Source organism: Triplophysa rosa, linkage group LG13, assembly GCF_024868665.1.
Source record: "Triplophysa rosa linkage group LG13, Trosa_1v2, whole genome shotgun sequence".
Lineage (NCBI taxonomy): Eukaryota > Metazoa > Chordata > Actinopteri > Cypriniformes > Nemacheilidae > Triplophysa > Triplophysa rosa.
The window spans coordinates 6,617,541-6,644,502 of NC_079902.1; the positions used below are offsets into that span (position 1 = coordinate 6,617,541).

The following is a 26,962-nucleotide window of genomic DNA, read 5'->3' on the forward strand; positions in this document are numbered from 1 at the left end:
CCGTTCCAAGAATAGGCCTAAATTCTGCGGACGCTATTATTGCTGTCTAGTGTGCTGCTTGATGCATGCAGAGAAATTCAGTACAAGAACAGAGAACGTTGTTCATTATGGGTTTTATTTTTTGGAGGCAAAACAATGAATATATGTAAGTTTTTTACAGTATATAGGGATCAGTTTCTACAGTTTTATAATGTAAACAATCTCGGAAGAGAAACGTGTTCAGTTTAAAAGGAAGCCATTGCCTGCTTTTTTAAAACTATGTACATGAATTAAAATATAATTTATGACATCAAATAATTTTCACTATATTGATAATTCGATCTAGGAAACTAGATTTTTAACAATTTAAAAATACTGAAATGCATTTGTCTCCACATTCTCAAAGACGTATGAAATCACACGATACCGAAAAAAACCAACACCATTTAAAAGACATCCAAACTAAGAGGCATACAGTATAAATAAAAAAAACTAAAAATAAAACAAATATATGTAAAAATATAAAATCTTACTAGCAGTATTTACCAAAAACTACGTTAAAAAAAGAAAAATCATAGTGAATCTGATAGTCATTAGATGTAAATAGTCACACACAAAAAATAAACAAAACAATGAGAGAAGCAACGGATGCCCTTTGACTTGGATTTCGTTTTCACACAACGCAAGGTCTTGAAGCAGCAATAAAATGCGACGTGGATGTGATGACATCATTGTTAACTAATGCACCCAATTGACACAAACGTTTGTTCTTGATAAACATGATTACATGTAAAGCAGACAATATCTGATTCGGAGGGCAAATTCTCTTCGACCCTGCAAGAACGTACTTTGCAAATGTGTAGGACGATAGATGTAGTGAGTTAAAATAGGAACTAAAAAAGAGAAATCGCATACAAACACACACTCACACATACATTTAAGGGCCAAACCAACCGATCGTGACATCCGTGAAATGGATTTGATGTGGTACCACACTTCTCCCGTATCCAAACATCAAATGTACTTTTTGGTCAACTTGTCTAGCGATAACTGAAATGACTGGAAAAAATGTATTGCATTTTAAGAAGGTTCCCTTTGGATGGTGTTTTTTCAATATATATGTTTTATTTGGATCACCTGTACATTCTAGATTGACAGTGTAAGTTGAAACGAAGTGTTCTGAAACACTGAATAAAATGGTCTATAACAAATTATAGCTATATATTTATCTACACAAACACACAAATATATATATATATGTATATATATATAATCATATATATGTATATACCTTTTATAATATGGCTGTACTGAAAAAGACATTGGATTGTAAAGGAGATCCGACAGAATCGATAGCTTTGTTTTCCCCTAAAGTTTAAGGCTCTCCTTGTGAGATTGGGCCGTCTGGGCATTTTTCGCATAAAAAAGTCCACCCGAAACATCAGTTTGCGAATTATTCAAGCCGTTTCATCTCTACATCGATGGACAACATACAGTAAAGGATCCTTCATGAATTCCCCTGACGCCCTTAAAGCAACCAATCTCATCAATAAATTCTTTCAGTTCATGAGAAAGGCTCTCTTAGCTTAGCGCTATTGCATCTCAATTGCATAAAAAATAAAACATATTAAAGTCATATTAAAAAAAAACATTTCGACATTTTCTAAAGGGATACTTTATACAACTGTGTTTGACTTATGAAGCCATATCAATGAAAATTCCCTTCTGGATTTCCCTGTATTGCTTAGCGCTGCATTAACCTCTGGCTCTTGACAAACATCGACAAATCAGAGCCCCCCTTAAACCACATGTTACCACATCGCTGTACAGCACGGAACCATACATCTCATGTTTACAGTGCTATATACACATTATATACCTCTCTTTATATATATATATATTTATATATTATCATGTAAACCAGCACATTCTCACATTTGTTAAGTAGTATACATACTAAGCGCAAACGCTCATTCAGATCTTATTGGGCGTTTTAGAATTCCCAGGATTGTAATATTCAGAAAGTAACTGCTCGGTACCGTAAGAGGGAAAGCCGAAAGGCACGTCCTGATAGGGTACTTTAACACTGAATAAGGCTTCAGTACTTAAGTTTGCGCTCTAGTCAAGTCAAAGGAGAATTCAATCATGTAAACATTCAGGTTTTGGGGCGTGTTTCAAAGGAGGCAATTGGATAAAGGGGAGAGGCAGGGATAATGCGCGAGTAAAGAGGCAGACGTCCCTCCTTACGCCAGCACACGCACACACACGACTGTACTACAACAACAGAGTTCAAGGATTGAAGAGGCGACCCGCAGAATAAAAGCGACAAGTGTGGGAGAGAACAGACTTCAACTCCCAGCATATAGTAACCCCGTTCCTAAAAGACACGGACGACACACGCAGTTATACACAGGTACACGTTTAGACTTCAAAAAACAGACATCGAGGACAAATATAGAATTAGCCACAAAGTAAGAGCTATAAAAACCCGCAGATCTACCCCTGTCGGGACAGAGTTACAAAACTGAGTGTTTTGAGCTTCGAGAGAAAGAGTACGAGAGAGTGACATGTAAACAAAGCAGAGATACGACCGTATCTCTAATGACACTGAGCTCTGGGAAGATCTTCCTCCTAGTTTACCGCCACCCTTCTCTCAAGAATCGCAAACGGGAGAACTTGGCTGGATGAGCATCCAGAAGTGAAAGCCATTGGACTTCATCTGGACGTCCCGGGGCTGTGCTGCTGGGAGAGTCTAGCCAATGAGACCAAACGCATGGACGGTCTACAATCGCTTTTGTGACGGGTACATTCCATACTTCGAAATACTATGACTGTTTCTGTCAAACCTGTAGAATGTGAATTTGTTTTCAGAGAGGGTTTGACGGATTCTGGACGCGACTGGATTTGGTTTAGGCAAAAACATAAGTAACCCAGATAGCACGGGTACATGCGTTTACGTCTGCAAGACCTTTTTTTTATTGTTTGCTCATCTGCAATGCGTCTCTGAGATGTCTGCTGTCGGATGTCATATGGACATCTAGAAGACGTCTATAAGATGTTTATGATTTTGAATGAATGTAAAACTGACGTTTAGCAGATGTTTTCCAGACCTTCAGATCTTTTGCAGACATCTTACAGATGTACCTGCGCTATCTGGAAAGTTAAAGATAAAGTGTGCAATTTCTACGCCAGTACCATCACCAAACAGAACGGCAAAAATCCACAGTTTTCATAAACACGTACGTTTTTAAACGGTTGGACAAACATCATTTATAGTTAAACTACCCTGATAGCGCACATACATCTGGTCAGATGTCTTGCAGATGTAAATGCAGATGTCAAATAGACGTAAGCCAGATGGATTGTGCTATCTGGGTATGTGAGTGCACTGAAAGAGATGAATTTCGTACTTAATTTCTCTATGTATTTTTGCCTTGTTTCCAGTACAAATATCTAAAAAAAAATCTTAATTCAAGATAGGCTTTCATAAGCAAAGTGGTATTTTCTAAAAGAAAATATAAAAATTCGAAAAACAAGTAAAAACAACTCACAATAGGGTTAGAAAAATACATTTATATACAGTACTTTATAAAGATTTAAAAGTTGTCTTACCCCATTGGCAAATATTTTTACTCATTTTACGCGTTAAAACTTTTTGTCAGAAAACAAGACCTAATATCGGATTTTTCTTCTGACGAAAATGGGATTTAAGAATTTTAGAAATATGTACTGCAAAACAAGTCAAAATACTAATGATGTGTTCACACCAAACGCGAATTGAACTATTTGCGTGAGTAAATTACATAAAAAGGTAATGCAGAGATGCGAAAAGACACAAACTCGTGCTGGGCGATGCGATTGCCACATATAGAGAATTCAAGCTGTACATTTTGTTTACTCAGGATCAAACCCATGACCTTCATGTTGCTAGCGCAATGCTCTACCAATTGAGCTACAGGAACACAAGATCTCTGTAGATTAAACCGGGAAAAAACACACTTCACCTTCCACAGTCGCATGATTTGGACTCAGTGGCGACCAGCAGCAAAAATCCCCATCCAAACCAGAGGACGGCAGAGGGCGGATAAAAGAAACACTACCTCGTTTGAGTGCATAGATGAAATCAAGGAAGCACTAAAATTACAAAAAGACTATTTTTCTTTCCTTTTTGATTCGTAAACTCTACCTTGTAAGGATTTTTATGTTTGCCGTTTTTTAAATCCACTTTTCATCGTAACACACGCACAAAGAGTTAAACATCCACAAAGGTTTGCTAATACAAAGCAGTTATTGTTTATATATTTATACGACGAAATGATAAAAGCACCTTGCAGGTCTATGACGAGTGACGGAGAGGTAAAAACGAAATAAAAAAAGCACACACGCACGTCACGACAACAAACGGAAAAGAGTGCGGTTTGCTACGAAGCCCGGGCCGCTCGCGACGTCACGGATGCCGTCGGGGTCACGGTCGTGCGTGAGAAGCAGCACTTGTGTCCGTGTTTTCAAAGCTGTTTGTGATAGTTTGTGTCATCCTGCCCCGGTGTCCTCCAATCCTCAGTTACAAGTGACAAGGTCCATTTTCTTTTATTCAAATGTAAACATGAAGAGGTGCCTTGGTTGAGGTTCTGAGTCGAGTCTCGGACAGAGCGGGGACGCTGGAGGCGTGCTAAGGCGTTTCAGCGATGCAGGCTTCTCTGGGCCTCCTTCAGTAGAGCGTCAAAGTCCAGTGCATCGTACTTGCTCTTTATTGGTCCTGGACCTGCCTCATCTAAAAAATGAAACACTCGTAGGTTAGTTTGTTTTCAAACATACACTTGCATAAGAAACATTTATGCTTCAGGCTATAGCAGAATATAGTCATAATGTGATGGGATAATACCCCTATAGACTTCTGTGTTTGAAGGCATTTAGAAACCCATTAAATGGCTCTCTGGGGTACTTGATTCTCATTGGTCAATTGTTAATGGCCACAAACTTTCACCATTGTCTCTGACAACCGCTGCTAATATCATTTCTTTTGTATCGCTCCACACTCACTCAAATCCATATCTCATGCCCATTTAGTTACTAATTTGGTAAGTGGCCATGTAATAAGGGGGAAAATGTGGAGTCAGCAGGTCATTGCAAAACAAACTCCTTCAGATTCTGTTCCTTCTGTCAGGGTTTATTTTGCAATAGTCTTCAGCTCACTGTACAGTATATATATTAAATCTGTATATAGATACATTTTATTGTCTTATATATTATAATATATATTTTGCAATAGTCTTCAGCTGACTGTATATATATTAAATCTGTATATAGAATGCATTATATTATATATTTACTGTATATTAGGGCTGGGTGATGTGTTTACATTTTTTTATTGATAATCGACTTTAAAATCATCGCGATACCCGATAATATCGGGTGTGCTTGACTTCATGCAACGTTGCGCAGACTATCAATCTGCGGATACAGACCGGGAGGGAATTCGTTCCGAACCCGCCAAGTGCCAAACAAGCACGCGTGCACGCACACACAGGCGCGTGGGCCACGCGCACAAACCAGTGTTGCAGTGACTTCTTTCATCAGGTAAAGCGCGTAGATAAACCATAAAGCTTTTATGCAGTAGAAAAATGTTGCAGGGGTCCTGAAATTTCGCGTCAGATTATCCTACCAGGCACGCGCACATCAATGTTACGTCATTTTTTTGCGCTATAAAATCATTCTACCTGTTTATTTTATTCTGCTACGGGCATATGATAGTGTATTTTTGTTGTTAAATCAATCTACATATTATTTAATACCTATAGTACAATTTGATTGGTTGTTGCGCTGTAAATTCATTTTATATGTTAATTTTAAGATGGTAGGACTATCTGACAGGGTATTTTGCATTGTGAAATCATCCTGTTTATTTTGTCGATGTGGTTTAGATTATATTAAGTTTTGCCCTGCGGTAGGAAAATCTGACAGGGTAGGACCATTCGAACACCGGTACAGCCCCGCGAGCGTGAGGTTTTGCTTTGCCGACGCAGCTCGTCTTTCTCTTGGTCTATCTGTGCAGCGACCGGCAGAAAACAGCAGCACTTTTAACTCACCGAACAAAACAGCGCTTCCAAAATTCTGTCACTGTTACTGACTGCCTGGGCATATGAACATTAACGTTCACGCTAAAGCCTACATCGCATGATAATGTTATAACGCGTATTTTCTATTATTATCAATTATGGTCTGGTATCTGTCTGTTGTAATCGACATTGGGATATTTGCAACACATCGGCAATATACGATAACTTTGTCACATCGCCCAGCCCTACTGTATATATTTTTACTACTTTTTTACTATAATTATACTAATGTGATTATTAATTGTAAATTGTGTCATTTGTGATTTTAATTTCACAAATGAAACAAAATTTGTGCCAGGATTTATGCCGAGTTCTTTATTGTGATGTAGTCATAATGTCATATAATGGCTCTTATGTACAGGACACATTGAACCAGTTGATGGAAAAGAAGTTTGAGGTGTTGAAGATAAAAATACTGTGCATATTCATTATCCCAATATACTGTATTAATAAATACAGGTACATGACTACTATACATTATGACTTACACGTAGGCCGACTAATAGTCTAAAATTTGGTACAGTATATATACACCGAATCAGCACGGGTTGGATAATGAGTCTGGTTTAAAAATAAACAAAGCATCAAACAACAAGCCAAGTGCAGTTCTTCATTGCTATCGTCTGAAAAGACTTCACAATAGCTTAGTCTCACTGCAATAGCAAAGCACTGCGACGCACCGGCCCGCACTATACAGTAATTAAACCTGCACCCTGCGTTTTCAAATAGGTCAACCAAGAATCAAAAAAGTACTTTTTTTCTATTTAAATGCAAATGAAGTCGAATCAGGCCGTTTATTAGCTTGGAAATAAGACGACACCTTTCTCTGACGTCCTGTAACTCAATCCAGAGCACCAGACGTCTGACGCAGACACAACATCAAAGAGATCGCAAGCTCTCTGTTCTCTTACCCAGATCTATGTAACGCTTCCTGCCGAACCGCCGGCTGCCGTTCCCCCCGCACGGACCCAGGGACTCCCACCTGTGTCGTTGGGTCTGGCCGTTCTGTGAGGACCTCAGAGTGATGACTCCACAACGCTCCCTGCACACAAACACACAGACGCATCAATTCTCCGTCCTCCCGGTCAATGCTGAAAGTCATAATGTCAGGCGAGCGGACGGAAATTGTACCCACTCGTTTTTGATGACCACTTTACAGTCCTCTGGGTGACCAAAGGCCTCGAAACGCTTGCGCAGCATGGACTGAGTGACGCTGCTCGGAAGGTTGTGAATGTAGATCACTTGGCACTTGTTCTGGAAACAAAGTAAATCGGAACAAACATTATCAAATGTATATCCATACTTTCCCAATAGCACCTTTATTACAATGTTTCAATTGAATAATAATAAACAGACATGAGATCCTACCACATCATTCTCTTGTCCACACTGTAACTTGCTTCTTTTATCTGATGCTTCATGGCACGTCTCCGAGCTCTCATCGCTGAAACAAATTTGTGTATAAACGTACAGAGTTCAGATATTAACGCTACAAAAAGGTAATGAGAAAGGAGTGTTTATGACCGAACAAGGTAGTGTTTTAAACCAATTCAGTACCTGAAGGAGAGTTTGCAGCCGGGGGACGGGGGCGAGCAGGACACTGGCGACTGTGCATCCAGCTCTGGGGTGGGTGAGCGGGCAGGAGAGGGTTCGCTGGTTTGCTCGGGACTGGTTTGCGTGGGTAACTCTTCCTTGCTCTCAGTCCCCTGCTGGCAGTCGAGGGTCTCATCCCGTGCCGCCTCATTTTTCACGCTCATCTCCTCATTCCCTTGTATCTCCCGGCAGGATGCTTCGGAGCCGAACGCTGCCGCTGTTCTCTTGCGACTCTCCCCCGGTCCCAGCAGGCAGTAGTCGTGGTCCCCGTAGGCGTGCTGCGTGCCGCCCTTACAGTCTGCATCGCCCGTCTGGCCCATCCGGCGCAGCTGGGCGTACAGTTCTGTCTGCTCCGGGAGCTTGCGTACGTGCGCTCGTGCCAGGCACGAGCTCTTGGTGGTGAGCTCAGTCTTGCCGTCTGGTTTGAAGAGCTCGTCCTCCACTGGTTTGTGAGGGGGTGTGGTGGGGGGAGTGAGGCCTAGAAAACACACACAAGTATATCGTTGATGTCCAAATTTGGTGTTATAAAGTTTTTTTTTTAATTTGCTAAATAAACTTGACAAGCACTTTGTATTGGTTAGATATTTGCAAAACCCAGTGACAAACATAAAGGTTGACTATTAAACGATTGTAAAAACGTTATCTTTTTAATTATAGTTAACATCTTTGGTGTAAATGGTCTTTAAGATTTACAGTATATCTGGGTGGTAGGTGGGCTCTCGGTCCTGGCCCAGTAACCCACAGAACACCTGGGGACTCATTTATAAAACGTGCGTACGCACAGATTTGATCGTAGAGTGTGCGTACGCAAAAATCCATGGAAACGTTCAATCGTTCATATTAGTGTTGTCAAAAATATCGATATTTCGATAAGTATCGATACTGAAGAATCTGAAACGGTTCCAATACCCATGTCCCACGTATCGATATCAGCTGCGCGTTCCCGCTCTCTTTCTCTTTTCCGACAGTGAGTTAACACACACTGCACGTGATCGCATAACAACAGAGCCCCGCCTCCTCTCACATACTTGACTCGTTTGCGGCAGTTAAATATTGTTAATGTTAGAAAAGATGGCCAGTCTCAGTAACACATCTGGCGTGGTGCACGCTCGTTACGCTTCCCGTGTTTACCATAGCGATCCATGTATGTGCGCTGATCAATAATTTTATCCACTCGTTTCATTCGCCCTGGTTATATGTTGTTTATGTTAGTACAGAGTCTCCGCAACAGTTCTCATGTTTAATGCACGCGTTTCTGTCTTTATGTGCGCTCATCATTGATTTCATCCACTCGTCTCGTTCGCTCCGGTTAATTTGATGTTTGAAATGATGCTGGTGCGGGTAAAGTCTCCGCAACAGTTCTCGCGTGTGATACACGTTTGCACTCCAGTGTTTACCATAGCGCTCTATGTGTGTGCGCTGTTCAATGATTTCATCCACTCGTCTCATTCGCTCCGGTTAAAAGTTGTTAATGTTAGAAAGATGTCCAGTGCGGAGTCTCTGCAACAGTTCTTGCGTTTAAGTTTGCGTTTCTGTCTATATGTGCGCTGATCAATGATTACAGTATGGGCCTATGTGAATAAAAGCCAATTTAGCCAAATAAAAATGTAGGCTATTAACTAACATTAACGAACAATGAATGAGCAATACATTTGTTCAAGTATTTATTAATCTCTTTTAAATGTTAGTTAAAAAATACAACTATTTATGTAAGCTACCCTGTTGAAAAATCCAGTATATGCTGGGTAAGGTATGTTTTGATCGATGCTGGTTTGATCTTAAACCAGCTAAGAACCATCTTAAATCAGCACATGACCATCTTAAACCAGCACATGAACAGTTTAAACCAGCACAAACCAGCAAACCAGCATCAAAACATACCAAACCAGCATAGGCTGGTTTTTTCAACAGGGTCTGGTCCATTAATACTGACAAATACAACTTTGATTTTAAATAGTAAATGTATTCGTAAAATTAACATTAGATTAACAATGAATAAATCATGTAATAATATATACCTCATTGTCTAGTCTTGTTCAATTTAACTTCAAATAAAAATTAAAAAGGCCTATATTGCTATTGCTTATTAGGGCCTTATTGCTATGGCAGTTTATTCCCCGTGGTATCGAAAATGGTATCGAATATCGATATTTTTTTAGGTATTGAATCGAAGTTAGAAATTCCAGTATCGTGACAACACTAGTTCATATTAATAAAAACGGTCTTTGACGTGGAAAAGTGCTAAGCGCCACGTCAGGGTCTGAGCAGACGTACGTATTTTTTCTTGTCTGAGTGCTGCAGGTTTTTCGGATATTTAAGCCATATTCTTGCTGCTCGTAAAGCTTTTGGACCTTGACAGGTGAGCTTTTATATGTTAATGACATTAATTAGAAATCGTTACGATACAGTTTCAGAATTGATAGATTTCACATCTGAAAGAGCTTACGCACGTTTTTTGTGAGCACGTTCGTTCTCTGAATCACATGTACGCACTTTTAGAAATGATCGTAAGATCAAATTTAGGACGGTTTCTACACTGCATTTTATAAATGAGGCCCATGGACACCCTAGCAACAGCATTGCAACACTCAACATCACAGCAGCGACTTCTGTACAAGCAGTAACCACGTACATCCAGAATAGTCTTCTGTCATATCAAACAATACCCATTATTTGCAGTGAAACTTTCACTTTAATAGGCCCCAGGATTCACGCAAAAGTCCTTGCGGTTCACTTAATTCAGCATTAGCTCAATTCTGAAGCCAGTCAACATGCTGGCAAGCTGCTAGCATGTGCAAGCACATGAGGCAAATAAAATGGTAATAGCTCACGCAATGCCTGTCACGGCACGCTTATAAAATCCAACCGACTGAGTGCATAATCTTACCTGCTGTGCCACACAGCTCCACGCAGAGAGTCTGCTCAAAGGACTTGTTTGAGTACTGCGATTCTCTGCTCAGAAGACAAAAACATGGCGTAAGTTTAATAAACATTTACATGATAAGACATCACATTAAGAGGAAAACAATACAGCCCTAAATAAGATCTTCTGCTTTAGAGGAGAGTTAAATTGATCACGGTTGCTTAACTATACACTATGTATATGCATTAGAGGGCTATTTATAGACTGGTGTTACTGTGAGAGAAAGTGTTTTGGGACATGTTTGAAACAGTGACTCTACAAGCCTCCCGGAGGCAATTTAGTAGATGGACAGAGTCCAACAGTGGTCTTAAACTTTTGGCCTGGATGTGTTCCAGAGTTCTAGACAAGATTAGATGTGAATGGAAACACACACCCGTTGGATTTGGAAGCCAGCGGCAGACAGAGGCACGCGCGTTTCTCTGCAAAAAAAATAGGAAAAAAATATTTAGATATCTGAACAGCGGATGAGCAAATACTGTACGTAATCTGTCAGAAAAAACATTCAAAGCTACAATACAGGTTAAGGTCTGTTCACACCAAGAATGATAACTAAAAAGATATCAATATTGAGTTGATGTAGTAATGATAGATTATTGTCACGGTCCCACCGTCTTGTTTATGATTTTATATTTTATATTTTAATATTTATATTTAGCAACAATGACAAATCTTTAAAGGTGTTGTATAAATAATTCTGGGTTTGATATGAACAAAATTGTTTCTCTGTATTATCATTATAGTTGTAGTTTGGAAAAAGAGTTTCAATGAGTCTTTAAGTGAATGTTTTTAAGAACCTTAAAAGATTACCCCGTACATTAAACAGGTAAATGATGAATAAAAACATGCAAATTCATGCAAATGTATTTTTTTATGTTGATTTCATTTCCAAAAAAACAAACACCATTTAACCATTTATAATACCAAAGGTTTGGATTAAATGATTCTGTATATAACACTAGCTTAAAAAACACATTTAATTTATTCTTCTCGGTCATGATTCATTGCAAATGATTCACTGCGAAAACGATTTGAAAAGTGCAAAAAACTGATTTGATTCATTTGGATTTGATCAAAGATATTTGTACTATAAAACAAGACAAAAATGCAGTGGTTCTTATAATATTCTCATGTCTTACCGTCACTGCAGCATGGATTATGGGTTTCAGGGCTCTTGGGAGAGTTGATCTTCTGGCTGCTTTTGGAAAAATCTTCAACGGGAGGATGTTTGACCCTGTTCTCCTCTTCATTGGACTGTCTGGGCTCCAACCAGCCACAGCTCACACGGAACTTCTTAGCGAACCTGCTGGGGAAGGTAGCCAGGCGACGAGAGCGCCTGACCGAGAATGAGCCTACCTCAGGCTCTGGGCTCTTGGGACGCTTCGCGCCCTTCTGCGAGCTCTCACAGTCTTTAGGTTCAGCTTTGGGCTGGCGTGCAGGAGGAGAAAAAACCTCATGGTTGGGCTGCGCCGCGGCCCCTCTGCAGTGGCTGTAAGGAGGGCTGTGCATTCTGTACGGCTTGCTTACATCAAACGACAGCTCGACGGCTTCCAGAAGCTCTTTGAGCAGAGAGTGGGCTTTGATTTCCCTGCGGCGAGTGAAGGGAACTCTCGGCCTGCTGTTGCAGGTTTGGGGGGCGGACTTGTGACAGTTCTGAGGGAGACTGCGGGGAACGTGGGAGTTTTCGGATCTGGCCTTACGCGCCAACGCCTCGCGCTCTTTGCGATCCCAGCCGGCCTGCTTGCGCGTCGGCACGCAGTACGTGTGCATGTATTTGATGAGCTCCACGACGGACTGCAGTTCTTTTTCAGAGGAAAACTGGGGCTTTGGCGGCTCGACGCACACCGTGCTCTCCCCCTCGCTGCTTGATGACTCCTCCTCTTCCTCTTCAGAGTCGCTGTCCTCTTCTTCGTCCTCATCATCGGCGGAAGGCATGTCCTCGGCTTCCTGTGCGGTGGTGAGGTGGCGATGAAGTTCAGTGCAAAGGCGCCCGGCGGGTCTCGCCGGACGCAGCCTGCGCTCTTGTGTGCTTGTCTTGTCCTTCTGTAGAGGAGATATTTAATTACATTTAGTTTCATAATGTGAATCAAAATGTGAATCAAAATCCATATTACTGGGTGGCTTATTGTTTTTATTAAAGTGAAAGTTCACCCAAAAATGAAAATTCTTTCATCATTTACCATTCGCCCTCATGTCATTTCAATCCTGTATGACTTTCTTTCTTCTGAAGAACACGAAAGAAGATATTTTGAAGAACGTTGGAACAAAAAACCTTTGGTACCATTGACTTGCATTGGTTTTGTATCCATACAACAGACGTCAATGGGCACCAGCGTTTTTTTGGTCACCAACATTCTTTAAAATATCTTTAAAGTCTTACAGGTTTGAAATGACAATAAGGTAAATAAACTATGACAGAATTTTCATTTTTAGGTGAACTGTCCATTTAAGAGATGTCATCAACAATATGTCACAAGACACCACAACTTTTTCTATTCGCCGCAATGTCAAAATAAACTTTGATGATTATTTCAAAGCTAGTAACCGAGTGGGTAAAACACTTTTAGCTCTGTGATACATGATGTCATAAAACTACTTTGAATAGCACAAAGCATTTGCTCATGACAGTGATTTACGTGGAATGCGGCGAGCCATCTTTTGTAACACCCTTACGAAATGAGTGAACACGCGAGCCATGTGAAGCAGCCCGGCGCTCTCTGCTCTATTTCAGCATGTACTGTGCTCTAAGGTTACTGTGACAAATGTGACAAGCCTAGCTGCGAGATACTCTTTCGGTATCCAAGGAACTATTGCTTGTTCTTCTATGTAATCTCGAGCTTTGTGTGAACATTGTCCTTCAGGCCGGGTAGAGGCGGTGGCTTTGGTATGACACATGGCTGAACTCGACTCTAATGCGACAGCAGCCGAAGCCGAGGTGCGATGTGCCAGAGTGAAGGGAGTGAACGACAAACCGCAGGAAACTTCAAGTGTAAATCCTCGGTGCGGCTGGTGTAAGCTAATTAGGTATTAGCATTGCGGTGGGAATACGCCACCACTGAATGGTGTATGTGCTAGCACTGAGGTTGTTAAACCCATTTGCTATTACGGGATGGCTTCTTCAGACTTGCGTCGCATGTCTGGAGTTAAAGCGTGTAGAACATCTCACCTTCAGCGCGGGCCTCACGGGCTTGACGTGCAGACTCCTGCTGCCATGGCGATGCGCGCTGCCGTCTTTGTGCGACTCGAGGCCCACATGCACATTAGGGGGCGACAGCAGGAGCTTTTTTAGCTGTGGGGGGAACGAGAGGGATTGTAATTTGTTGTTTAAAACAGACTACACACAATGAATCAAATCTGATGCAATATGTGTTTTGACTTTTAGTTGCTCAAACCCAAAATCAACAGTGTAGTTTCTTTTTGTAGTTTTTCGAAGCCGTAAGAAAAAAATATCACAAATCGGATCTTTTTTGTGTTGCTTACACAACAAAATGTATTATAGTAAATATTACATGATGTTAAAGGGACACTCCACCCAAAAATGAAAATTCTGTCATGAATTACTGAACCTTAAGTAGGTACAAACCTGTATACATTTCTTTGCTCTGTTGAACAAAGATATTTGGATGAATGTTAGCAACTGAGATGTCTGGGGTGGTCAAAAATGGTAGTCAAAGGTGCCCCAGAACTGTTTGTTTTCCAAGATTCTTCAAAATATTTTCCGTTTCAACGGACGCGCGCGCGCCTGACCCCCAGTTGACATCTGGTTTGTGTTCGGCTAGTGTCTAATAAATAGAACTATTTATATTTTATTTTATTTATAATTCATTTGTGTTATTATTTTACTGTATAATAATTGTATTGAATAAACCATTTTTTTGAGTTTTGTTGTATGTTCATTTTATTAAATAAACAATTTGTTGAATGGGTCCTGCTGTTCGGTCGCATTTAAACAAACCGTATGGTACATTGGCATCTAGTGGTTGAGCTTGGTATCGGTGTCTAAATTCAAAATAATGGCGAGACAAGTTTAGCCAAGAAACTATTCTTCTCGGTTTCTTTTGATTGTTATCAGAAATAATCTACGGGCACTCTATTGTTTGTGAATGTGTACCGGAAGTTAAGTTTGGGTCACAAAATTTCGCATGCATAGTAACGTTTGTTTATGTTGTTAAGATGAAACCGTCTATAACAAAACAATTTTGTTTTACTATGGTAGTCAATGGTGCCCCAAAAATCTCACTTGCTAACATTCTTCCAAATATCTTTAAGTGTGTACAACCAAAGAAATGTATACAGGTTTGGAACAACTTTAAGTTTTCAAAATGAGAATTCTCGTTTTTGGGTGGAGTACCCCCTTAATGTATACTACAGTATCCAGTGAAATGAATATTATATGAACAACTAATAAATGCTGAAGTATATCTGCTAAGGTTCAAAAACATAGATTCTGGGAATTTAACCACAGTTTATTATAGTAAATATTTTGAGGTGGGAATGAGATCAAACAGAGAGAGAATTTATAATGTTTCAACTGTAAATTACAATATGAACTCAAACATTTTTTATCAAATCCTTCCAAGAACACATACACACAGTAAGCTCTGATAGCCACGTAAATCTATACTATATGTCAATAATTAATCAATTTTACAGGAATAAAGAATTTTCGAAACAATACATGAGAGATCACACTGATACTTCAATAAAACATAACTGAGAACTCCACAAAAGGATCGCTTATTTGGATATAATGCACATGTAAGAAACATGTACGTTTGCAAGTCCTAAATGATCAGCGCCGAACGAGTTGGAGAAAGCCAAATAAGAAACTGCAGTGTTCTAGATCTCTTGAGTGATTGTTAATGTGCCAACTTGGCAGCTCTGTCCATGTCTCTCAGTGTCCAATGAGGAAACTGAAGGGGCGCTGAGGGTTTCAGCCTCTGTGTACCAAACCGTTTTGGCATACATTGGCCATCTACGGCATGAAAACATGTGCTCCGCTCTCCCCGTTCCTGGTGCCTGAATGCACGTTTTGTTTTGAACACAGAATGGCCTCATTTTGGGGATGAGGTGTAATTGCAGCCATTGCCAGCAGAGGGGGCTCTCAGATTTTGGGTAAAATGTTCCCATTATACCCAGACTAAACTCTAGCAGTACTGGAACAATGCTGGAAGAATTTCATTGTCATGAATCATCTAACAGGAATGCATCTGTACAGACTTGTATAGATAGGGAAAGGAGTTGTGTCTTTTCTGCAGTGCTGCTCATTCCAAACAGCCTGGAACACCAACACTGGGTCGCCCAAAGTCATGAATGGGGCGGGACTATCTGTTTGTCCAACCAATGGAAGACAGGGGAGTGTTTAGGGCACTTTTTTTTAAGAAAAGCATGTTTGCCCTTTAGTTTGGTGGCACTTGTGGTGTAGACATTACACACTGCTTTAACCTCCTTTAAACCTTGACTTGAATGTTAAAAAATATGTTCTTTTGACCATTTTAGTTGCCTAAACCTTTAGTATCACAATGGTACAGATCTTGTGCTCTCGGAAATTCGATAAATCCCACTTCAACCCGGAAGTAACGTCTGGATTTAGTACCATTAAACGTATTTAGTAACATTAAAACTTTAATATTACCAATGATTTAGCATTACAAGTATCTGCTAACATTAAAAGAGCACCGTTCCATTAATTATTTCCAGGTTGAACTGGGAATTATCGAATTTCAGAGAGCACATGAAGGCAGCATTAATCCCAATCAGATTTTCCTCCATTTCAGAATAATTTGTCTCTTTTACAGACATTTTAGCTACAATTTTGTCCCCTATCTTGTAATTCATTTTTTTTGTGTCAAACTATGCAAACTTAGGCCATAAACAATATGATTAATGAAAGGTATTGAGTGAATGTAAGGCCGACGTTACCGTAAATACTACCAGCATCTGTGCTAAAAATCACAGAAAGGACAACGACAAACAGGAAAATCACCCACATTACAATACAGACTGCTGAACAACTGTTCGTAGCATTACAGGAAATAGAAAACAAAGGAAAAGAGAAGAGAAAAGAAAAAAGAGAGCTGTATTAACTGGCTTCACAGCATTCACACATTAAACTGCTGGGGTTTGAGAACTGAGAGGCACAGATAAGAGTACGGCATCTGGTTCCAGGAAATGTTTTCTTAAAGAAAGATGTCATTATTTACTCACCCTCATGCATTTCTGTCTTCTCACAAAGATGAACGAATTTATAGGTTGCTCTTCACGGTTTATAGGTTTCATCTCCGCATGGCACGTTCATTAGAGTTCAACACCTGTGCAATTTGTGAACAGATCTTTTGAATTGGCTCTTTCCAAGGAATCGGTTAATCACAAAGGCGCTCCTAATGATTTGTTCACGAGTTGGATTGATCCAGTTCTCGAGTTCGAACCTTTGCCTAAATTAGTTAAAAGCTCACTGGCGGTGAAAATGATCAGTAAATAATGGGTTCCACTTCAGCTTGTTTGACAAGCTACTGTATTACAGCAGAAGACCCGGAGAACAGCGTAGAAGTCATATGAATGCACTTTGAGCAGCGCACTTGACTTCATTGTGACTTAGAAAAAACAAGCAACCGGTATAATTTTCCCAATTTCTTGACATGAGGGTGAATAAAATGAGAAACCGAGATAGGAAAGATAGTTAGGGTCCTCTCTGTAGGTCCATTTTGTCAGGATTTAGAAACCTGGAAAGTATGCCCTTACAAAAAAGTACCACTGTATTACCATGTTTTGCAGTATTACCAGTCCTCACTATAGGACTTAATACAGTACCGTGATACTATATGCATTAAAGTACCCTGTGAATACCAATGTACTTTTTTGTAAGGGTGAGAAAAAGAAAACAAGGCTGTGTGGAAAAATAAAACTAGACAGAAGCCAAGAAGCCTCAGGTCCGTATTAACCGTGGCCACGTTCCGTAACCCTGCCTGTGAAGAGGATTCTTGTTAGAGCGGTTGCTTAAAGAGAATCGAAAAGCCCAAAATGAGAAAAATTCAGACCTGTGTTGCCTATCATACCCATGCTGTGGGGTAGTCAGAGGCCCATCCAAATCCACCTTAAACAGGAAGGAAGGGTTCTTACTAGAGACGCGTCTTCTGTCTCTGGGCTCATTGAGCCAGTGAGGGGCTCACTGTCCGCAGGGAGGTCGTCTTCCTCCTCCTCGCCCTCATCAGGTTCTTCCCCCAGCGAAGGGAACACAGACAGCCCCCCGACCCCATCCTCTACAATGCCATCCAGGCTGTCTGTAAGCGCAGCGAGCAGCGCTGCATTCTCTTCCTGTAGAGACAGAAACAGTGGTGAGAACAGATTCAACCCGGATTCAAACCTGCGTCACCCGTATGAGTACCGAGGCTCAATGCTATCATTTTGCACTAAGCCAGTTTACACTTTGTCATTGTGCTTAGAAAGTTAGCCGAAATGATGGTTCCCACCTCGAATAGCTCTGTGTCCCCAGTGCTGTACTGTACGGAGGCAGGGGAGTGGTCTGAGTGCTCATTGCACCAGTGCAGCTCACTGAGGCAGTTCACCGAGTCAAAGTCGCTGGCGTCCAGCTGTGAGAGGTCAAAGTCAGGGAAGTCAGCATCCAGGCGGTCTGAGGAGACCTCCTCTTCCCCATACTGAAAAGAAAAAATAGTAAGGTCAAAGGTCTACATCAGAGAACACGGCCGCTGCAGACACTTCGCTTGAAAGGCTGGGAAATCAATACAGAGTTTGCGACTGAGGAGGCCTAGAGCTCGTAACGTTCATCTGAGTTAGTATTACCAAACCTCAGCACAACTTCATTACGACTAATGGACTGTTGTGAAAAGACAAAAAAAAGCTGACCCTGGATTTTGCATGGGTTGTACATGCTTGAATAAAAAGCCACAGCGATGGTTTTTTGGGAGGAGGTATGCTAAAAATGAGGTTGTGCACGATGCATGATGGTCAACTAGTCATCTGACAAATGGCGAGTCGGGCAGTTTCCCGGACAGGGATTTGTTTAAAACAGGACTAGGCCTTAGTTAAATTAGGACATTTAAGTAGTTTTCACAAACATGCCTTACAAAAACATGACTTCTGTGCATTTGGACACAACACAATGTATTTAAACTGATTTATTTTAAGATATATCAGTGCAAGTTGTTTTCAGTTTGGACAACTCATTTTTTTAAGTCTAGGACTTGTCTTAATCCCTGGCCGGGAAACGACCCCTTCAAACATAACTTCGCTGATCTTATCCTTCTTTGTATTGTTATGATGTATGCAAATGAATAACGTTTAACGCCCCTTACTCTGTATTTGCCATGCTACCCGGCCCAAAGAGGTACGAGTTTATTTGTCATGCAGCAAAAATCAGCCGATGATGAAAAGCACGTCATCTGGCACATCAAAGTCCACCGGATGACGCAAAATGTTTGCTGACAAATAAACTTGCACTTCTCATTCAGAAGTACATAGTTCATCGACATGTACTACTAACGTAAAACCATGTAATAACAATGTAAACGTGTTGTAAATCAGAAAATTTACATTTTAAATACTTAAATAAGGACAAAGATTAAACGTTGTTCATTGACATGTACTACTGATGTAAAAACAACGTTATAACAACGTAATAACAACGTAAACTGTCAGAAAAGTTCAATCTTAAATAAATATATTAAAAAATAGTTAACAATTACATCATTAGCATGTTCACAGTGTGCTATGCATTTTAACCCCAATTGCTATCCGTTCCCTGTGCTCCTTGTTGGAAACAGATTATTACCCCCCTGAAAACAGATTATACGAGCAGTTGTTTGGGGAAATTCACAGATCAGTCAGTTTTGAAAATGTGTGGTTTTGCACATGCCTACAGTGTGTGAGAGAGCGAAGTGTGTGTGTGTGTGTGTGAAAGAGACAGAGAAACATTGCATGTGTGTGTCTCTGTGTCAATAAGTACTGTGAGAAGGGAAGTGGTCTAAACCCCAAGGGTAGAGCCGAACGCCACACATGCCTTAATATCTCCATGCGAGCGATGGGGCTTTGCGCTTGGATCATTCCGCTGTTTGTGGAAAGGATACCTGCAGGTGTGACACTACCTCGGTTTACAGGAGGCCTAAGCATGAATATTCAAGAGGGCCGCTGCGATGCATTTTTGATGACTGCTTGCACGAAATCTGCCCTCTCTGTTTCACAAAGCTGATGATTTCGCTTAGTCGCTTCCTTTTATTTCTTCACGCTAGGCCTGGTTGAGCGTATACAAAAACTAAAAGGCGTCCGACACCACGTCTGTTTGCCAAAATGCTATTTTAATGCAGTGAATAGCAAATATCTTACAAAGGGAGAATCAGAAGCACCTATGAGCAGCTGCCGAGCTCAGATGAAATGAGGTCACATACTCCGTATACCTCTGCCACGTTCGAACCCAATCTTATTATATTTGTGGCGTTTTAATCTGGCGGCTCACTAAGCTCTTGTTGCACAATTCTTTACAGATTGAACCTGGCGTTGGATAAATGAGGCAACATTAGGGCCGGGTGATGTATTGCACATTCAAAATGCATTCACAGTGATTTTGCAAGAGATGATTTTATTTCGTGATGATTTTAATTAGCTTTTTATTTGGCCATTTAGTTTCTCGTGACTATGAGAACGCTAAGGAGTTTTATTAATGTAATGATTCATTTGTGCCACTTGTTCCATTACAGTCTCCGTGAGGCATTTGTCATAAATTAAATATTGCTGTTTAGGCCTCTACAAATGTAAAAGAACAGGAAATCCTTTTACACGCAGGATTTTAAAGGGGCCACTCGGGATGCCCTGAAGGTGCCGTGCATGTACGTGTACGCGCCTATCTATGCAAATGTGATGCAGGTGCTCGCCCAGCATCTGACGCGCACGCGCTTGGCGCTCTCTACACATCCCCCTCATATGATACTGAGTCATCTCCATTCCCAGAGACCCCTCCCCAAGAGCACGGGAACCTCAGCTAATCAATCTTTATCCCTACCTTTTTTTCTCTCCACTCGTCTCTCTACCTAGCTCTTTTCCTGTGTTATGGCGAGTCTCAATATCAATCAATAAAAAGCTCCTTGAGCTCTGAAGATTTAAGGTCACCAGCATCGCTTGCGTGCAGCGACAGTAATGCGTGCCTGAATGCTAGCCGAAACTGTGGCACTCTGCTGCTGGTGTTCCTGAGCCACATGCGTGACCTCTTATCAGCCTTACACACTTCTCGGAAGATGTGGACACGTGCTGGAATCCTCTACCAAATTCTGATAAATCCAGCGGTTCGCTCCACTAACACGTTCCGCTGCGTCCGGACCCCTCCGTGCGTTCACGACGACAATATTCAGCGGATGATGGTCAATGCACAGAAAAGATACCAGACTAATGATATTAAAAGTTAATGAGCCTAGCTGACCTACTCAAGACTGAAGCATCAAAGACTAATCTGTGATCTGTGTAGTCAAAAATGACCTTTCACTTCATTCTCCTTTTAAAAAGCTGTTCGGCGTAACAAGAAAGGTCATTAAACATATAAATCAGGCAGAGGGGGAACTGCGTATATACCTGACACATGGAGTCCAAGGGCATACAAACATTACGCTTAAAAACAACCCCGTCACAGCATTTTGGTGTATTGCATCAGATGCAATGTAAACTGCACGTAGAACTGGTGAGTTTTGTCATGTGGTGCTGGAGTTCTTTCACTGAGATCTAAACCATACAAGGTCGCAGCAACGCAGAGAGCATTCTACTGACAGTCCCTCCCTGGGCATCTTTTCAAGGTATCTGGGGAATTTTATAAATGCATTTATGGAGAATTAAAGGACAAGGCATGCGGAAAACAAAGAACAGTGTGACCAGTCTAAGTTTGCTTGTCGTTTCTTGCTGCAGGGTGATTCGATGTCCCAAGTAGATCATCTGAAAGCCTCTAGACTAGGGATGTGCAAAACAAAATTTTGTCAAACCAGAAACAGACTGGTTTGCAACAAAATATAATGTGTGGGTCTTGACGCGCTTTTTAAAGACTCATAGCATGCTGAATGAAGCACCACCACAAGAGAGATGGCTTATATTGATATTTTATATAATATAAAACAAATCCACTACAGTGCTTCCCTGGGCCGGGGTCCCCCAGTGGGTTGTAGCAATACTGCAGGGGGCGTGTCTTAGGCTAAATCGAAGTGATAATATCTTCCAATAAAAATAGTTACAGAATGAGTTTTACTGCAAAAAGATTCATAAACTGACTATGATGCCTCTGTTACACACCTATGATGTCATTTGTAAATAGTATGCAGTGTTATAGACAAACAATATATTTATTATCATCTCTACTATAGTATTAATCAAAGCATAGTTATCACGGTTTGGTAGGGAAAGAACCCAGATGCACGCAGCAGTAACGGGTTATCACAAAATATTTATTAAAAGGTAAAACAAAAAACCCACGATGGGGGAACAAACACTATAACAAAAAAGACTTCTCAAAAGGGTAAACAAAAACTTCCCACTAGTGTTGTCACGATACTGGAATTTCTAACTTCGATTCAATACCTAAAAAAATATCGATATTCGATACCATTTTCGATACCACGGGGAATAAACTGCCATAGCAATAAGGCCCTAATAAGCAATAGCAATATAGGCCTTTTTAATTTTTATTTGAAGTTAAATTGAACAAGACTAGACAATGAGGTATATATTATTACATTATTTATTCATTGTTAATCTAATGTTAATTTTACGAATACATTTACTATTTAAAATCAAAGTTGTATTTGTCAGTATTAATGGACCAGACCCTGTTGAAAAAACCAGCCTATGCTGGTTTGGTATGTTTTGATGCTGGTTTGCTGGTTTGTGCTGGTTTAAACTGTTCATGTGCTGGTTTAAGATGGTCATGTGCTGATTTAAGATGGTTCTTAGCTGGTTTAAGATCAAACCAGCATCGATCAAAACATACCTTACCCAGCATATACTGGATTTTTCAACAGGGTAGCTTACATAAATAGTTGTATTTTTTAACTAACATTTAAAAGAGATTAATAAATACTTTAACAAATGTATTGCTCATTCATTGTTCGTTAATGTTAGTTAATAGCCTACATTTTTATTTGGCTAAATTGGCTTTTATTCACATAGGCCCATACTGTAATCATTGATCAGCGCACATATAGACAGAAACGCAAACTTAAACGCAAGAACTGTTGCAGAGACTCCGCACTGGACATCTTTCTAACATTAACAACTTTTAACCGGAGCGAACGAGACGAGTGGATGAAATCATTGAACAGCGCACACACATAGAGCGCTATGGTAAACACTGGAGTGCAAACGTGTATCACACGCGAGAACTGTTGCGGAGACTTTACCCGCACCAGCATCATTTCAAACCTCAAATTAACCGGAGCGAACGAGACGAGTGGATGAAATCAATGATGAGCGCACATAAAGACAGAAACGCGTGCATTAAACATGAGAACTGTTGCGGAGACTCTGTACTAACATAAACAACATATAACCAGGGCAAATGAAACGAGTGGATAAAGTTATTGATCAGCGCACATACATGGATCGCTATGGTAAACACATGAAGCGTAACGAGCGTACACCACGCCAGATGTGTTACTGAGACTGGCCATCTTTTCTAACATAAACACGATTTAACTGCCGCAAACGAGTCAAGTCTGTGAGAGGAGGCGGGGCTCTGTTGTTATGCGTTCACGTGCAGTGTGTGTTAACTCACTGTCGGAAAAGAGAAAGAGAGCGGGAACGCGCAGCTGATATCGATACGTGGGACATGGGTATTGGAACCGTTTCAGATTCTTCAGTATCGATACTTTTATAGTATCGATACTGTATTAGTATTACTATTTTTGACAACACTACTTCCCACTAGGGGGCAAAACAGGAACTTAAGCAAAAATAAACAAAACTCACAATGAGGGACAAGGCAAGGCAGGAACGGCTAAACACGAACAGGGTACAATGAATACTGAACATAGAACGACGTACGAGCAACAATGAACCAACACCGGACAGAAACAACAGAGGCTTTAAATAGGGAGACACTAACGAGGGAGGATTACACAGGGAGGGTGACGGGCAGGTGACAGGGATCAAACACTAAGGGGAAGCTAAGGAGGGAACGAGAGGGCGGGGCTACGAGACGAGACACCGGAGGGAACGTATATTATGTCAAGGGGACAATAATATGTTTCTCTCCACACAGAACAAGAGGCTCTGCCATGGTTCTGCCACAGGACCAAGAAAGACATGACAAGAAGAGGCAGAACCCTGACAATAGTATAATTAATGTAGTATACTACTGTATATACTGTATAATTACTGTAGTGCTGTATTTATAATATATACTATATACTTTTTAATAACAATTCAATTTATTCAATTCAATTTTATTTATACAGCGCTTTTCACAATTTTCATTGTTGCAATGCAGCTTTAAATATATCATAATTAAAAATCAAGAATAATACTAGTAATGCTTGAGGGGAAAAATTAAAGATAGCATACGGTATTAAGATGCATGGTATTATTGCAAGCTTTTCTCTATGCAATGTACACTGAGGAAACTTAACTGAAATAAATGCTATGTTGGGTTGTCAGAAACTGTCAATTATTCAATTCAATTATTCAATTATTTTAATTAAAATTATAAAGTATCTTGTATTACTGTATTACTGTAGTATAATAACTATAGTTAACACTATAATGAACTGTAGTAGGCCTACAGTTGATTAATCTAGTAACGTTCAAAACACAACAGTATCTACTACAGTTTACCATAGTAAGTACTACAGTGTACTAAAGTATTTTTATGTGAAAGTGCACATTATTTACATGAAACCAACACAAACTGGTAGATATATTGATATATTATTGTGTATATATAATTTATATAATATCTTTTGGTACTAGTCTACTAGTTGATTCTACTAGTCATTAGTCCACCATCAGAACACATCCCCACTCCAGAACCAACGTTTGAAGGTTTCAGGCCTAGTTTCACCTCCTTTATAGTAAAACGTACAGGTTACTCATTCATTCTCTGTACTTGCAAGTTAATAGGCTCTTATCTGGGTGCCCTGTTCCCTTTGAGCCAACAGCTATCTAAGATATGTTATATATAGCTGTTATCCTTAGTCTCATGACTGGCTCTTACACAAGCTGCTTGTGACGGGACTGGCTTTAAATGCTGCCCATGCCAAATGCAGATGGGACTAGTGCCTCTTTCATAAGCCTCCCTCCCCCTGAAAGAAGACAGACACACATGCGCGTGGCCCTTTGAGACACGACCTGTCTATACTGCTAAATGGATTCCCTCACAACTCAATCCATAAAAAGCTTGGGCGTAGTAGCTTGCCGGTTCCAAACAGGAAGGAAATTGTAGCGCCAATGCGAAGAGACAGACCTTGTGAATTTGCAGCCATTTTTCAGTAGCAATGAATTCATGAGGTGGATCCTGTCAATTTTCCTTGACCCTCCGCTTACATGACGGCAAATTAAATAAAGATGTTAGACCATAGCAAACAAAAATACTACTGACCGCATTTCAACCGAAAATGGTGGCACAACCCACCACCTGGCTAGATTGAAACTAAATTAGCTCTTCGTATGGAGTCTATAGAGGAGCTCGCCGACAAGGTCCTCACAGAAAAACTCAAATTAACGGCAAGGCAGATAAAGTAGGGCAGTTAAAGGAAGATCTGGGGCACTTGTGTACAGTGGAACAGTGATCCTGTCGTAACAGTTAAGACTAATAAATGGTCGATTCATGACGCCACATTGGCAAGCTTTCAGGTCTGGCAAGGATCTTTCTTTCTATCCTTCTTGGAATTGGCTGTCTGCAACTCCACGCAAAGGAGATGAACTGCCTCACTATTCCAGCACGTCACCTTAATCCTTCTCTCTCAAAACCAGTCTGGCACTTTAAATTCAGTGGTTATTGAACCCATTCATCCTTCAGACATTTGCTAACAATTCCCATGTAGTAAATTTCCAAATACTCCCAGACTTCCTGGTCAAAATACAAGTTTCACAATCGCAACTGCTGAAAATTGTTGACGCAATCAAACATGGGGAATGAGTCCATTTAAAGGCACAGTTCACTCAAAATTAGTAGTCTGTCATTTATTCATCCACATGTCGTTTAAAACCTGTATGTGACTTTTTTCTGTGGAACACAAAAGAAGATATTTTGCGTCCATACAATGGAAGTCAATGGTGCCCCAATGTTCTTCAAAATTCCTCCTTTTGTGTTCCGTGCAGAAGAAAGAAAGTCATACAGGTTTGGAATGACATGAGGTTTAAAGTGGTCATATGACACGGCTAAAACTAATATTATCGTTTGTTTTAGATGTAATGTAATGTGTATACATGATTTAAGATTTTAACATACCATTTGTATCTCCTCTTTGCCCCGCCTCTCTGAAACGCGCAGATTTTTAACAAAGCTCATCGCTCTGAAAAGCGAGGTGTACTATGATTGGCCAGTTAACCAGTGCGTAGTGATTGGTCGAATACTGCAAGCGTGTGACGTAAATTTAACGCCTCTTACCATATTTGGAACATCAGGTTCAACAGCAATTGTACTGACAGGTACGCCCACCTTACTTGTGTATACATTTGGGCGTTCTTAGTCAACTCATACCACGAACTGACGTAGATTTGTGGGGGTGTGGTTACACGAGGCGTTTCAGGCAGGTCTGGGTGAGCATTCGCTATGAGATAGAATTAATCTTTTGTTCCCACACTTTAATTTTTGCAATTTTACGTGTTTAATACATGCATGGGCAACTAATAACACACAAAGACACAGAAGAACACGTGTTCGCGCCATATGACCCCTTTAATGATGATTCTTTTTTTATTTTTGTGTCAACGATCTGTTAAGTTTCCATTCCGAATAACAGTAGACTACATAAGGATTTAGACAATTCACTGCTATTTAGATTTTAGTTTTCTGTAATGCAACATTAAGCCCAATTTTAATCCGGTTTAACTGTTTCCAGATTACCCGTCAAACTCGGTCTACATCTTCTAGGCTGAGACGGATATCAAGTGCAAACCAAGGACAACGGCACAGGTCTGAGTGAGACGCTATTATGCAGAATGTCTGAGAGCTCGTGCCCTCGAATGCAACCCCGCTTCAGCCAGGTAGGACGGTAATGAGATCTGATTAGAAAGCGGATTCAGCGCTTAGAGAGAAGACTTTGATAGACTGCCGGTTCAAACTGTGATTTTAGATTTGCATGGGACATGGAAAATAGGCTTAAATGTTTCCATTTCTGCAAGTTGTAAAACTAGTAAAAAATCATTTCAG

The 26,962-nt window shown here is 40.5% G+C and overlaps 1 protein-coding gene across 1 annotated transcript in view; it reads right to left on the bottom strand.

The window, feature by feature from the left end:
• Window positions 1–77: 77 nt before the first annotated feature.
• Window positions 78–26,962, bottom strand: part of ppargc1b (peroxisome proliferator-activated receptor gamma, coactivator 1 beta) — a 54,829-nt gene continuing 27,944 nt past the window's right edge. Inside the window, exons 2-12 of the mRNA XM_057349333.1 lie at window positions 18,078–18,263; window positions 17,728–17,922; window positions 13,775–13,897; window positions 11,748–12,651; window positions 10,985–11,030; window positions 10,576–10,640; window positions 7,653–8,166; window positions 7,464–7,539; window positions 7,231–7,349; window positions 7,007–7,137; window positions 78–4,750 (exon numbers count right to left, since the gene is read on the bottom strand). Of these exons, the coding sequence (XP_057205316.1) occupies window positions 4,659–4,750; window positions 7,007–7,137; window positions 7,231–7,349; window positions 7,464–7,539; window positions 7,653–8,166; window positions 10,576–10,640; window positions 10,985–11,030; window positions 11,748–12,651; window positions 13,775–13,897; window positions 17,728–17,922; window positions 18,078–18,263 (2,451 nt within the window). The 3' untranslated portion in view covers window positions 78–4,658. The remainder of the gene's footprint in view (window positions 4,751–7,006; window positions 7,138–7,230; window positions 7,350–7,463; window positions 7,540–7,652; window positions 8,167–10,575; window positions 10,641–10,984; window positions 11,031–11,747; window positions 12,652–13,774; window positions 13,898–17,727; window positions 17,923–18,077; window positions 18,264–26,962) is intronic.